Here is a 13754-nt window from a genome sequence, read left to right as displayed (position 1 = left end):
AGGGCCAAAAATGCCCCCAGGAGGACTTCAATTGCCCTCAGGAGGACCAAAACTGCCCTGGAAGGACCTCAACTACCCCAGGAGGTCCAAAACTGCCCCCAGGAGGACCAAAAATGCCCCCAGGAAGACCTGAACTACCCCAGGAGGTCCAAAACTGCCCCCAAGAGGTCCAAAACTGCCCCTGAAAGTCCAAAAATGCCCCTGGGAGGACCTCAACTACCCCAGGAGGTCCAAAAATGCCCCCAGGACGTCCAAAACTGCCCCAGGAGTCCCCCAGTTGCCCCTGGAGGACCTCAACCACCCCCAGAAGACCCCAAATTGCCCCAGGAGATCCAAAACCGCCCCGGGAGGACCCCAAATCACCCGGAGGACCCCAAATCACCCCGGAGCTCCTCACCTCCCCTCGGGCTCCAGGAAGGACCACCCGCCCTGCTCGAAGAAGCCCTCGGGGTCGTCCACGATGGTCTTCATGATCTTGGTCCAGTTGAGGGACTGGACGCCCTCCGTGTACTTGAGGTCGCAGGAGCTGGGAGAGGACGGGAGGAGGGTGAGGAGAGGAGGAGGGGGAGGAGGAAGAGGAGGAGGAGGAAGAGGAGGAAGGAGGAAGGAGGAGAGGAGGAAGGAGAAGGAGACCAGGAGTAGAAGAAGGAGGAGGAGACCAGGAGTAGAAGAAGGAGGAGGAGACCAGGAGGAGGAGGAGAAGGGAGGAGGAGGAGGAAGAGACCAGGAGGAGGAGGAAGAGGAAAAGGAGGAGGAGGAGGAAGAGACCAGGAGGAGGAGGAGGGAGAGGAGGAAGGAGGAAGGACGAGAAGGAGGAAGGAGGAAGGAGGAAGGAGGAAGAAGAGGAGGAGGAGGAGGAGGAAGAGGAAAAGGAGGAAGAGACCAGGAGGAAGGAGGACGAGGAGGAAGAGGAGGACGAAAGAAGAGGAGGACGAAAGAAGAGGAGGATGAAAAGGAAGAGGAGGAAGAAAGACGAGAAGGAAGAAAGACGAGGAGGAAGAGGGGGAAGGGGGAAGAGGGGGAAGGGAAGAGGGGGAAGGGGAAGAGGGGGAAGGGGAAGAGGGGGAAGGGGAAGAGGGGGAAGGGGAAGAGGGGGAAGGGGGGGAAGAGGGGGAAGGGGGGGAAGGGGGGGAAGAGGGGGAAGAGGGGGAAGAGGGGGAAGAGGGGGAAGAGGGGGAAGAGGGGGAAGAGGAGAAAAGAAAGAAGAGGAGGAGGAAGAGGAAGAGAAGGAAGAAAGAAGAGGAGGAAGAGGAAGAGGAGGAAGAGGAAGAGGAAGGAGCTGGGGGGAGCCTCACTTGAGCCACTCCTTGATGGGGTCGAGGGAGGCGACGGGGATGGCGTTGATCATGGTGACCTTCTTGCTGTAGTCCTTGTAGACGATGACCATGTCGAAGTTCTTCAGGTGGAACTGCACCCGCTCGAAGTGGATCAGCTCCACCTCGTCCAGCGTCACCACGAAGGGGGGCTGGGGGAGGGAGAAGGGGACCCGAAAACGCTCAGTTTGGGCCCAAAAACGCTGGGTTTGGGCAAAAAACTCTTCGTTTTGGCTCAAAACCCTTTGTTTTGACCCAAAGCTCTTGGTTTGGCCCAAAAACGCTTGGGTTTGGCCCAAAAGCTCTTGGGTTGGCCCAGAAACGCTTGGGTTTGGCCAAAAATGCTTGGGTTTCCCCCAAAAACGCTTGGTTCGGGCTCAAAACCCTTTGTTTTGGCCCAAAAACGCTTGGTTTGGTCCTCAAAACCCTTGATTTGGGCCCAAAAACGCTTGGGTTTGGCCAAAACGCTTGGGTTGAACCCAGAAACACTTGGTCCTGGCCCAAAAACGCTTGGGTTTCCCCAAAAAAGCTTGGTTTGGCCAAAAAACACTTGGTTCAGGCTCAAAACCTTCGTTTTGGCCCAAAAGCTCTTGGTTTGGCCCAAAAACTCTTGGTTTGGTCCTCAAAACCCTTGATTTTGGCCTCAAAACCCTTGATTTGGTCCTTAAAACTCCTGGTTTTGACCCAAAAGCTCTTGGTTTTGGCCTCAAAAGTCCCAGTTTGGGCCCAGTTTGGACCATGTCGAAGTTCTTCAGGTGGAACTGCACCCGCTCAAAGTGGATCAGCTCCACCTCGTCCAGCGTCACCACGAAGGGGGGCTGGGGGGAGAAGGGGACCCGAAAACGCTCAGTTTGGGCCCAAAAACGCTGGGTTTGGGCAAAAACCTCTTCGTTTTGGCTCAAAACCCTTTGTTTTGACCCAAAAGCTCTTGGTTTGGCCCAAAAAACGCTTGGGTTTGGCCCAAAAGCTCTTGGGTTGGGCCCAGAAACGCTTGGGTTTGGCCAAAAATGCTTGGGTTTCCCCCAAAAACGCTTGGTTCGGGCTCAAAACCCTTTGTTTTGGCCAAAAACGCTTGGTTTGGTCCTCAAAAACCCTTGATTTTGGCCTCAAAACCCTTGATTTGGGCCCAAAAACGCTTGGGTTTGGCCCAAAACGCTTGGGTTGAACCCAGAAACACTTGGTCCTGGCCCAAAAACGCTTGGTTTCCCCAAAAAAGCTTGGGTTTGGCCAAAAAACACTTGGTTCAGGCTCAAAACCCTTCGTTTTGGCCCAAAAGCTCTTGGTTTGGCCCAAAAACTCTTGGTTTGCGACCAAAAACCCTTGATTTTGGCCTCAAAACCCTTGATTTGGTCCTTAAAACTCCTGGTTTTGACCCAAAAGCTCTTGGTTTTGGCCTCAAAAGTCCCAGTTTGGGCCCAGTTTGGACCATGTCGAAGTTCTTCAGGTGGAACTGCACCCGCTCAAAGTGGATCAGCTCCACCTCGTCCAGCGTCACCACGAAGGGGGGCTGGGGGGGAGGAGAAGGGGACCCGAAACGCTCGGGTTTGGGCCCAAAAATACTTGGGTTTCCCCCAAAACGCTTGGTTTGGGCTCAAAACCCTTCGTTTTGGCCCAAAAGCTCTTGGTTTGGCCCAAAAACTCTTGATTTTGGCCTTTAAAACCCTTGGTTTGGGCCCAAAAACACTTGGGTTTGGCCCAAAACGCTTGGGTTTGGCCCAAAAACGCTGGGTTTGGGCCAAAAGACGCTTGGGTTTCCCCCAAAACGCTTGGTTTGGGCTCAAAACCCTTTGTTTTGGCCCAAAAACGCTTGGTTTGGTCCTCAAAACCCTTGATTTGGGGCCAAAAACGCTTGGGTTTGGCCCAAAAACGCTCGGGTTTGGGCCCAAAAATACTTGGGTTTCCCCAAAAACGCTTGGTTTGGGCTCAAAACCCTTCGTTTTGGCCCAAAAGCTCTTGGTTTGGTCCTCAAAACCCTTTGTTTTGGCTCAAAAGCTCTTGGTTTGGGACCAAAAACTTCTTTGTTTTGCCCCAAAACTCTTTGTTTTGGCCTCAAAAGCCTTGGTTCTGGCCTCAAAACCCTTCGTTTTGGCTCAAAAGCTCTTGGTTTGGCCCAAAAACGCTTAGGTTGGGCCCAAAACGCTTGGGTTTGGCCCGAAAACGCTTGGTTCAGGCCTCAAAACTCTTCATTTTGGCTCAAAAGCTCTTGGTTTGGCCCAAAAGCTCTTGGGTTTGGCCCGAAAACGCTTGGTTCAGGCCTCAAAACTCTTCGTTTTGGCCCAAAACTCTTGGTTTGGTCCTCAAAACCCTTGATTTTGGCCTTAAAACCCTTGATTTGGGCCCAAAAACGCTTGGGTTTGGCCAAAAACGCTTGGGTTGGGCCCAAAAAACGCTTGGTTTAGGCCCAAAAACGCTTGGTTCAGGCCTCAAAACCCTTCGTTTTGGCTCAAAAGCTCTTGGTTTGGGACCAAAAACACTTGCTTTGGGCCAACAACTCTTGGTTTGGTCCTCAAAACCCTTGATTTTGGCCCAAAAGCTCCTGGTTTTGGCCTCAAAACGCTTGGTTTTGCCCAAAAACCCTTGGTCTTGGGCCAAAACTCTTGGTTTGGGCCTCAAAACCCTTGCTTCTGGCCCAAAAACCCTTGGTATTGGCCCCAAAACTCCTCGTTTTGACCAAAAAACCTCTTGGTTTGGGCTTAAACTCTTCATTTTGGCCAAAAGCTCTTGGTTTTGGCCCAAAACCCCTTGGTATTGGCCTCAAAACTCTTGGTTTTGCCCAAAAACCCTTGGTCTTGGGCCAAAAACTCTTGGTTCAGGCCTCAAAACCCTTGGTATTGGCCTCAAAACTCCTCATTTTGGCCAAAAAAAACTCTTGGTTTGGGCTAAAACTCTTCATTTTGGCCAAAATCTCTTGGTTTTGGCCCAAAAGCCCTTGGCTTGGGCTTCAAAACTCTTGGTTCTGGCCAAAAACTCTTCGTTTTGGCCTCAAAACTGTTTGTTTTGGCCCCAAAACTCTTCGTTTTGGCCCCAAACCTCTTGGGTTTGCCCAAAACCCCTTGCTTCTGTCCTCAAAACTCTTGATTTGACCCAAAAAACCCCTTGCTTCTGCCCTCAAAACTCTTGCCTTTGCCCCAACGAGTCTTGCTTTTGCCCAAAACCCCTTGATTTTGCCCAAAACCCCCTCCACCTCACCCATTCCGTGCAGTTGACCAGGGCGCTGCTGGTGGGCTGCAGGAGGCAGGTGCTGCGGTAGGCGCGCCGTTGAACCTGGAGGAGATACGGGGTGGTCTCGGGGGGGGTCAAAGCGTGTTTTTTTGGGGGAAAAAAGAGGTATTTTGGGGTCTCCCAACCTCAAAGACCCCAAACTCACCCCAATTCTCGGAAGGGGACCTCGAATTCCAGCTCCTCCTTGGTGAGCGCCTCCACCTTCTCGATGAAGTTCTTGAAGGCCGTCTTCAGCTTGTGGCGCATCTCCCGCTCCATCTGGGGGGACGCGGGGGGTTAAAAGGCCCCAAAATTAAGACCCCGAGCCCAAAATGACCACCGGGAGATCCAAAAATACCCCCAAAATGCCCCAGGAACCTCAAAACCACCACCAGAACCCAAGAAACACCACCAGGAGACCCAAAAACGCCACCAGAAGACCCAAAAATACCCAAGAACCCAAAAAAACACCACCAGGAGACCCCAAAACACCCCAAAAAAAATCAAAAACCACCCCAAGAACCCAAAAAACCACCCCAAGAACCCCAAAAGCCACTCCAAGAACCCTCAAAAACCACCCCAAGAAGACCCAGAAACGCCATCAGGAGACCCCAAAACCCCCCAAGAACCCAAAAAAAACACCCCAAGAACCCAAAAACCACCACCAGAAGACCCCAAAACTCTCCAAAAACTTCAAAACCATGCCAAGAACCTCAAAACCACCACCAGGACCCAAAAACCACCACCAGGAGACCCCAAAATTCCCCAAGAACTAGCCAAAACGCCCCAAGAACCTCAAAACCACCACTAGAAGACCAAAAAACACCACCAGAAGACCCAAAATGCCCCAAGAACCCCCAAAACACCCCAAGAACCTCAAAAACCATGCCAAGAACCATCAAAAACCACCACTAGAAGACCCAAAAACACCCCAAGAACCTCAAAACCACCACCAGAACCCAAAAAACACCACCAGAACCCCAAAAAAACATCCCAAGAACCCCAAAAACACCACCAGAAGACCCCAAAATACCCCAAGAACTCTCCAAAATGCTGCAAGAACCCCAAAAACACCACCAGAAGACCAAAAACACCCCAAAAATACCCCAGGAACTCTCCAAAACGCCCCAAGAACCTCAAAACCATCACCAGAACCCCAAAAACACCACCAGAAGATCCAAAAATACCCCAAGAACCCCAAAATCACCCCAAGAAGACCCAGAAACACCCAAAGAACCTCAAAACCACCACCAGAACCCCAAAAACCACCCCAAGAACCCAAAAAACCACCACCAGAACCCAAAAATACCCCAAGAACCTCAAAACCACCACCAGGAGACCCAAAACACTACCCCCAAGAACTCCCCAAAATGGCCCAAGAACCCCAAAAACACCACCGGGAGACCCAAAAATACCCCCAAAATACCCCAGGAACTCAACAAAACGCCCCAAGAACCTCAAAAACACCACCAGGAGACCCAAAAATACCTCAAGAACCCCAAAAACCATGCCAAGAACCCTCAAAAACCACCACTAGAAGACCCAAAAGCACAAGAACTCCCCAAAATGCCCCCAAGAACCTCAAAACCACCCCAAGAACCCAAAACACCTCTGAAAAACCCTCAAAACCACCCCGAAACCCCAAAAACACCACTGAAGAACCCCAAATACCATCCCCAGAACCCAAAACACCTCCCAAAAACCCTCCAAACCGCCCCGAGACCCCAAAACACGTCCTGAAGAACCTCCAATCGCAACCCAAGAACCCAAAACACTACCCAAAAGCCCTCAAACCACCCCAAAACCCCCAAAAACCTCTCCGAAACCCCAAAACACCTCCTTGCGAACCTCCAACCCCACCCCGAGACCCCAAAACACCTCCCAAAACCCTCAAAACCACCCCAAAACCCCAAAATATGTCTTGAAGAACCTTCAAGACCTTCTCGAGACCCCAAAACACCTCCCAATAACCCTGAAAACACCCCCCAAAACCCCTCAAAACCACCCCGAAACCCCAAAACACTCCTGGCGAACCTCCAACCCCACCCCGAGACCCCAAAACACCACTGAAAACCCCAAAATACGTCCCCAAAACCCTCAAACCACTCTGAAATCCCAAAACACCACCCTGAGACCCCAAAACACCTCCAAAAACCCCTCAAAACCACCCCAAAACCCCAAAAAAACACCCCGAAACCCCAAAACACCTCCTGGAGAACCTCCAAGACCTTCTCAAAACTCCCAAACCCCTCCCAATAACCCTGAAAACACCCCCCAAAATCCCTCAAAACCCCCCCGAGACCCCAAAACACCTCCTGGAGAACCACCAACCCCACCCCGAGACCCCAAAACACCTCCCAAAAACCATCAAAACCACCCCAAAACCCCAAAATATGTCTTGAAGAACCTCCAAGACCTTCTCGAAACTCCCAAACCCCTCCTAATAACCACAAAAACACCCCCCAAAATCCCTCAAAACCCCCCGAGACCCCAAAACACCTCCTGGAGAACCTCCAACCCCACCCCGAGACCCCAAAACACCTCCCAAAAACCCTCAAAACCACCCCAAAACCCCAAAATACGTCTTGAAGAACCTCCAAGACCTTCTCGAAACTCCCAAACCCCTCCAATAACCCCTCAAACACCCCTCTAAATCCCTCAAAACCCCCCCGAGACCCCAAAACACCTCCATGTGAACCTCCAACCCCACCCCAAGACCCCAAAAACCCCGAAATAACCCCAAAAACCCCACCTGCTCGGCGTAGAGGTCATCCCGGTCGTGCATGTGCTGGTGCTTGCCCAGGTCGGTGGTGATCTCGCCCACCTCCGTGTAGAACTGGACGTCGGTGTGGCGCTTCTTGCCGAACATTATCGCGTTCTACGACCCGAAATGAACCAAAATTGAGGTTTTTTGGCCCCAAAATGAGGAGGGGAGGAAGGGAGGGAGGAGGGACCTTGAGGTGGAAGTGGAGCACGATGATCATCTCGCCGTCGCAGGGCTGGAAGACGGCGTGCTTGATGTTGTTGTAGAGGATGTCCACCTTGTCCCCGCGCACCGAGGTGAAGCGGAAGCCTACGGGGGGGACAGCATCATCATCATCATCATCACCTTCATCTTCATCATCTTCATCATCATCACCATCATCGTCATCATCGTCATCACCCTCACAATCATCATCATCATCTCACCTTAAATCACCATCTTCATCATCATCATCAACATCATCATAAACATCATCGTCATCACCATCATCCTCACCATCATCCTCACCTTCATCTTCATCATCATCATCATCGTCATCATCATCATCATCATCGTCATCGTCATCACCATCCTCACCATCTTCATCACCATCCTCACCATCTTCATCATCCTCACCATCATCGTCATCATCGTCATCATCACCCTCATCACCCTCATCATCACCATCATCCTCATCATCATCATCATCATCATCCTCCTCACCATCATCACCATCATCATCTTCATCATCATCCTCACCTTCATCTTCATCATCATCCTCACCTTCATCTTCATCATCATCCTCACCTTCATCTTCATCACCATCATCACCATGCTCACCATCTTCATCATCATCATCCTCACCATCATCATCATCTTCATCTTCATCATCCTCACCTTCATCTTCACCTCATCATCATCTTCATCACCATCCTCACCATCACCATCCTCACCATCTTCATCTTCATCATCATCCTCACCATCATCACCATCCTCACCTTCATCATCATCCTCAGCATCATCATCATCCTCACCATCATCATCCTCATCAGCACCATCATCCTCACCATCATCACCATCTTCATCATCTTCATCCTCACCTTCATCATCACCATCCTCACCTTCATCATCATCCTCACCTTCATCTTCATCCTCATCATCACCCTCACCATCACCATCCTCACCATCACCATCCTCACCTTCATCATCCTCCTCACCATCACCATCCTCACCATCATCATCTTCATCATCATCATCATCATCCTCACCTTCATCATCATCACCCTCACCATCATCCTCACCATCATCTTCTTCATCATCCTCACCATCATCCTCACCTTCATCACCCTCACCACCATCATCATCGTCATCATCATCATCTTCATGTTCATCATCCTCACCTTCATCTTCATCCTCATCATCATCTTCATCATCACCCTCACCATCACCATCATCATCATCCTCCTCCTCATCATCATCCTCACCATCATCATCACCATCTTCATCATCATCCTCACCATCTTCATCATCTTCATCATCATCACCACCATCACCACCATCACCATCCTCACCTTCATCACCATCATCCTCACCATCGTCCTCACCATCCTCATCTTCATCCTCACCATCACCATCATCATCCTCACCATCACAATCATCACCATCATCATCCTCACCACCACCACCCTCACCACCACCACCATCATCATCATCATCCTCATCCCCTTACCGTTGACGTGCGCCTCCAAGGACCCCTGCATCCTTTTTTGGGCGATATTTGGCCGGATGTAGAGGTCCTTCAATTTGGGGTTGCTTCGGTTGAGGTTGATGACCAACGAGTCTTGCTTGACGATCCCCTGGACACCAAGACCACCCATGGGTGACACCAGCAGGGTGGTGACACCCATGGGTGCTCGGGGACATCCGGGGGGGTCACCTCCTTCTCCTTCTCCTCGGCCTCGCGGGTTTTGTAGCGTTTTTGGACCTCCTTGATAATTCGGAAGGCGTTTTGGAGGTTGAGCGCCGGCACCGTCTGCTCGCCCGGCGTCTTCATGTTGGACGCCCTGTAGGTTCTACAACCACGTGGTCACCCCCAAAAAATCATCATCCCCAAAAAATCATCCCCAAAATTCCCAAAATGTCCCCAAAATTCGTCCTCACATCTCCTTGACGAAGGTGGCCTCGGGGTTGGGGAAGATGTTGCCCTCGTTGCGCCCCAACGCGCTGCCGGGGCAGTAGAAGTTGATGCGGAGGTAGGTGTAGTCGCCTTCCACCGACATGCTGATGTTCTGAACCGAAAAGAGGAGGTTTTAGCCCAAAACGGAGGTGTGGCGGGACGAGTTTTGCTAGTTTTGGGCTGCCACCAGCCGAAAAAACGGCGCCGCGCGGCGGTAAATCCCTCGAATTTCAGCCCAAAACGCAACGTTGAGGTTCTCCAAACCCCAAACTCAACGTTTTCCCATCCTAAAACCCAAAATTTAGGTTCTCCAACCCCCAAATTCAACGTTTTTCCACCCCAAAAGTCAATGTTGAGGTTCTCCAACCCCAAAAGTCAACATTGAGGTTCTTCAAACCCCAAAACCCAATGTTTTCCACCCCAAAACCCAACATTTTCCAGCCCAAAACCCAACGTTGAGGTTCTCCAACCCCAAACTCAACGTTTTCCCATCCTAAAACCCAAAATTTAGGTTCTCCAACCCCAAAACTCAATGTTTTCCACCCCAAAACCCAATGTTGAGGTTCTCCAAACCCCAAACTCAACGTTTTCCACCCCAAAACCCAACGTTGAGGTTCTCCAAATCCAAAACTCAACGTTTTCCACCCCAAAGTCAAGGTTTGGGTTTGAAGAACCTCAACGTTGACTTTTGGGGTGGAAAATGTTGAGTTTTGGGTTTGAAGAACCTCAACCTCAACGTTGAGGTTCTCCAAACCCCAAAACTCAACGTTTTCCACCCCAAAACCCAATATTTTCCAGCCTAAAAGTCAACGTTGAGGTTCTCCAAACCCCAAACACAATGTTTTCCACCCCAAAATTCAACATTTTCCACCCCAAAAGTCAACGTTGAGGTTCTTCAAACCCCCAAATTCAACATTTTCCACCCAAAACCCAACGTTGAGGTTCTCCAACCCCAAAACCAACCTTGATGTTCTTCACCCCAAAACCCAACGTTTCTCCACCCCAAACCTCAACATTTTCCACCCTACAACCCAAAATTGAGGTTTTTCACCCCAAACCTCAACATTTCTCCACCCTACAACCCAAAGTTGAGGTTTTTCACCCCAAAACTCAACGTTTCTTCACCATAAACCCAACATTGAGGTTCTCCAACCCCAAAACCCAACGTTTCTCCACCCCAAACCTCAACATTTTCCACCCTACAACCCAAAGTTGAGGTTTTTCTTCCCAAAACTCATTGCTTCTTCACCATAAAACCCAATTTTGAGGTTCTCCAACCCCAAAAACCCAACATTTCTCCACCCAAAACCCAACCTTGAGCTTCTCCAACCCTGGACGAACCCTTGGCCACTTTGTAAGACTCGGGGCGCCCCGAGGTGTCCCAAAACGCCCCAAAACGCCCAAAAACGCCCCAAAAACGCCCCAAAAACGCCCCAAAACCCCACCTTGATGGTGGCGATGTGGAAGGGGGTGGCGATGCCGAAGACGGGCATGATGACGGTCTCGTACTTCTTGTCGATGTAGATCTTCATCTCGCGGATGTGGGGCTCCTTGGGCATCAGCGCCGGGTTCTTGTAGGAGATGTTGGACTTCCGGGCTCTGAGGGGAAGGAATTGGGTCAAAAAGAGGTGATTTTGGTTAAAAAAAGGGGGAAAAAAGGCTCACTTTTGGATCTGCTGCTCGCCCTTCTGCTCGGTCAGGCGGCGGCGGGCTTCTTCGTTGAGTTGGGCGGCCAACTCCTTCTGGTGGGCCCGGCGCTTCTCCTCCGCCGTCAGCTCGTTCTGGAGGACACCAAAAAAAAAAGGGCGTGGAGGACCCGATTTCCCCGTTTTTTACCCCAAAAAAATCGCAGCCCGCACGGCTCACCCGCGTCCGCTCCGTCAGCAGCGCCGCCCGGGAGCTGCGCCCCAAGAGGTCTTCGGCTTCGTCCTTCTCCTCTTCCTCCTCCTCCTCGTCCTCGTTCTGGGGGAAAAACAGGCGTTTTCGACACAAATTATTGAAAAAGGAGACAGTTTTGCCCAAACGGGGCAGTAAAAAAACGATTTTGCCCAAACCACGTTGAAAAAACGCGATTTTTCCCAAATCGGGCCAGGAAAACGTCAATTTTGCCAAACTGAGCATAAAAACAATCAATGTTGCCCAAAATCGAGCACAAAAAAGTCAACTTGGCCCAAATCATGTCACAAAAACATCAATTTTGCCCAAACCGCATTGGAAAAGAGCCAGTTTTGCCCAAATCACATCAGGAAAATGCCAATTTTGCCCAAATCACGTTGGAAAAGAGCCAAGTTTGCCCAAAGCGTGTCAAAAAAGAGCCAATTTTGCCCAAGTCGTGTCAGAAAAATGCGAATTTTACCCAAATCATGTCAAAGAAGAGCCAATTTTGCTCAAATCACGTCAGAAAAATGTGAATTTTGCCCAAACTGCATAAAAAAAAAAAAAACGCAATTTTTGCTCAAACTGCGTCAAAAAAGAGCCAATTTTGCCCAAATCACGTCAAAGAAGAACCAATTTCGCCCAAATTACATCAGAAAAACGTGAATTTTGCCCAAATTGAGCGTGAAAAAAGCCAATATTATGTCGGAAAAACTAATTTTGCCCAAATCGCATCAAAAAAAGCAGCAGTTTTGCCCAAACCATGTCAGAAACATGTGAATTTTGCCCAAAAGAGGCTGAAAAAAGAGGTTTTGCCCCCAAAACATCCCCCGTGTATCACCTTGAGGAAGATGCCGACGTTCTTGACCTTCTTCTTGACGGCGGTGAGGATGATGGCGGGGCCGTCCTGCGGGGAGGAAGAGGAGGAGGAGGAGGAGAAGAAGAAAGAAGAAAAGAAAAAGAAGGAGAAGAAAAGAAGAAAAGAAGAAAAAAAGAAAAAAGAAAAAAAGAAAGAAAAAAGAAAAAAAGAAAAAAAAAGAAAAAAAGAAAAGAAAAAAAGAAAAAAGAAAAAAGAAAAAAGAAAAAAGAAAAAGAAAAAAGAAAAAAGAAAAAAGAAAAAAGAAAAGAAAAGAAAAAAAGAAAAAAGAAAAAAAGAAAAAAAGAAAAAAAGAAAAAAGAAAAAAGAAAAAAAAAGAAAAAAAGAAAAAAAGAAAAAAGAAAAAAAGAAAGAAAAAAAGAAAGGAAAAAAAGAAAAGAAAAAAGAAAAAAGACAAAAGAAAAAAAAAGAAAGAAAAGAAAAAAAAGAAAAAAAAAGAAAAAAAGAAAAAAAGAAAAAAGAAAAAAAAGGAAAAAGAAAAAAGAAAAAAGAAAAAAGAAAAAAAAGGAAAAAAGAAAAAAGAAAAAAAGAAAAAACGAAGAAAAAAAACGAAGAGGAAAAAACAAAAGAAAAAACAAAGAAAAGAAAAAAAGAAGAAAAAAGAAGAAAAAAGAAGAAAAAAGAAGAAAAAAGAAGAAAAAAGAAGAAAAAAGAAAAAGAAAAGAAGAAAAAGAAGGAGGAGGAGGAAGATGAGCAGAAGGAGAAGGAGGAAGAAGAGGAGGAAGAGAAGAAGATGAAGATGAGCAGACGTCCCCAAAACCCCCCAAAAACCCCCAAAAACCCCCCAAAACCCCCCCAAAACCCCACCTCGTCCACCAGCACGGTGTCCCCGATGAAGATGGCGTAGGTGCGCTCCTCCGGCTTCTTGCCCTCCTTGTTGGCCAGCTCCGAAAAGCCCACGTTGATGCTGAACACCATGCCTGGAATAAAACCCCAAAAAATTTTGGGAATCCCGGGGAGCCCCCCCAAAATTTGGGGGAGATGGGCGAGGATTTGGGGCTCACCCTTCTTCAGGCGCTGCTGGTTCTTGCTGTTGATGACCAGGGAGCCCTCGCGGAACTCGATGCCCATGGCGAAGCTGGAGGGCACCGAAATGTCCCCAAAATGTCCCCAAAATATCCCCAAAACGGCCCCAGAAGTTCATAAAAAGGTCCCCAAAATTTCCCCTGAATTTCATAGAAAGGTCCCCAAAAGTTCATAAAATGTTCCCCAAAAGGGCCCCGAAAGTTCATAAAAAGGTCCCAAAAATTCCATAAAAAGGTCCCAAAATTCCATAATAAGGTCCCCAAATGTTCATGAAAAGGTCCCAAAAAATCCCCAAAATTTCATAAAGAGGTCCCCAAAAGGTCCCCAAAATTTCAAAAAAAAGGTCCCCAAAAGTTCATGAAAAGGTCCCCAAAACTTCATAAAAAGGTCCCCAAAACTTCATAAAAAGGTCCCCAAAATTTCGTAAAATGTTTCCCAAAAGGTCCCCAAAAGTTCATGAAAAGGTCCCCAAAAGGTCCCCAAAATCCCATAAAAAGGTCCCCAAAAATTTCCCCAAAATGCCCCAAAAACATCCCCCAAAAC

General features: G+C 48.9%; 1 protein-coding gene across 1 annotated transcript; it reads right to left on the bottom strand.

Moving 5' to 3' along the window:
• Positions 1–365: 365 nt before the first annotated feature.
• SUPT16H (SPT16 homolog, facilitates chromatin remodeling subunit) lies at positions 366–13336 on the bottom strand. The gene is given in 16 exon segments (XM_068668328.1): positions 366–526; positions 1296–1465; positions 4503–4564; positions 4567–4577; positions 4681–4793; positions 7267–7392; positions 7469–7587; positions 8987–9113; positions 9194–9329; positions 9418–9545; positions 10879–11032; positions 11099–11214; positions 11300–11395; positions 12150–12215; positions 12993–13105; positions 13190–13336. Coding segments are annotated over 16 exon segments (1737 nt in total). The 5' UTR covers positions 13257–13336; the 3' UTR covers positions 366–393.
• Positions 13337–13754: the final 418 nt, after the last annotated feature.

This window comes from Anas acuta, unplaced genomic scaffold, assembly GCF_963932015.1.
Source record: "Anas acuta unplaced genomic scaffold, bAnaAcu1.1 SCAFFOLD_422, whole genome shotgun sequence".
NCBI lineage: Eukaryota > Metazoa > Chordata > Aves > Anseriformes > Anatidae > Anas > Anas acuta.
The sequence above is the reverse complement of the archived record's forward strand: the minus strand, read 5'-3'. Positions and strand labels throughout refer to the sequence as shown.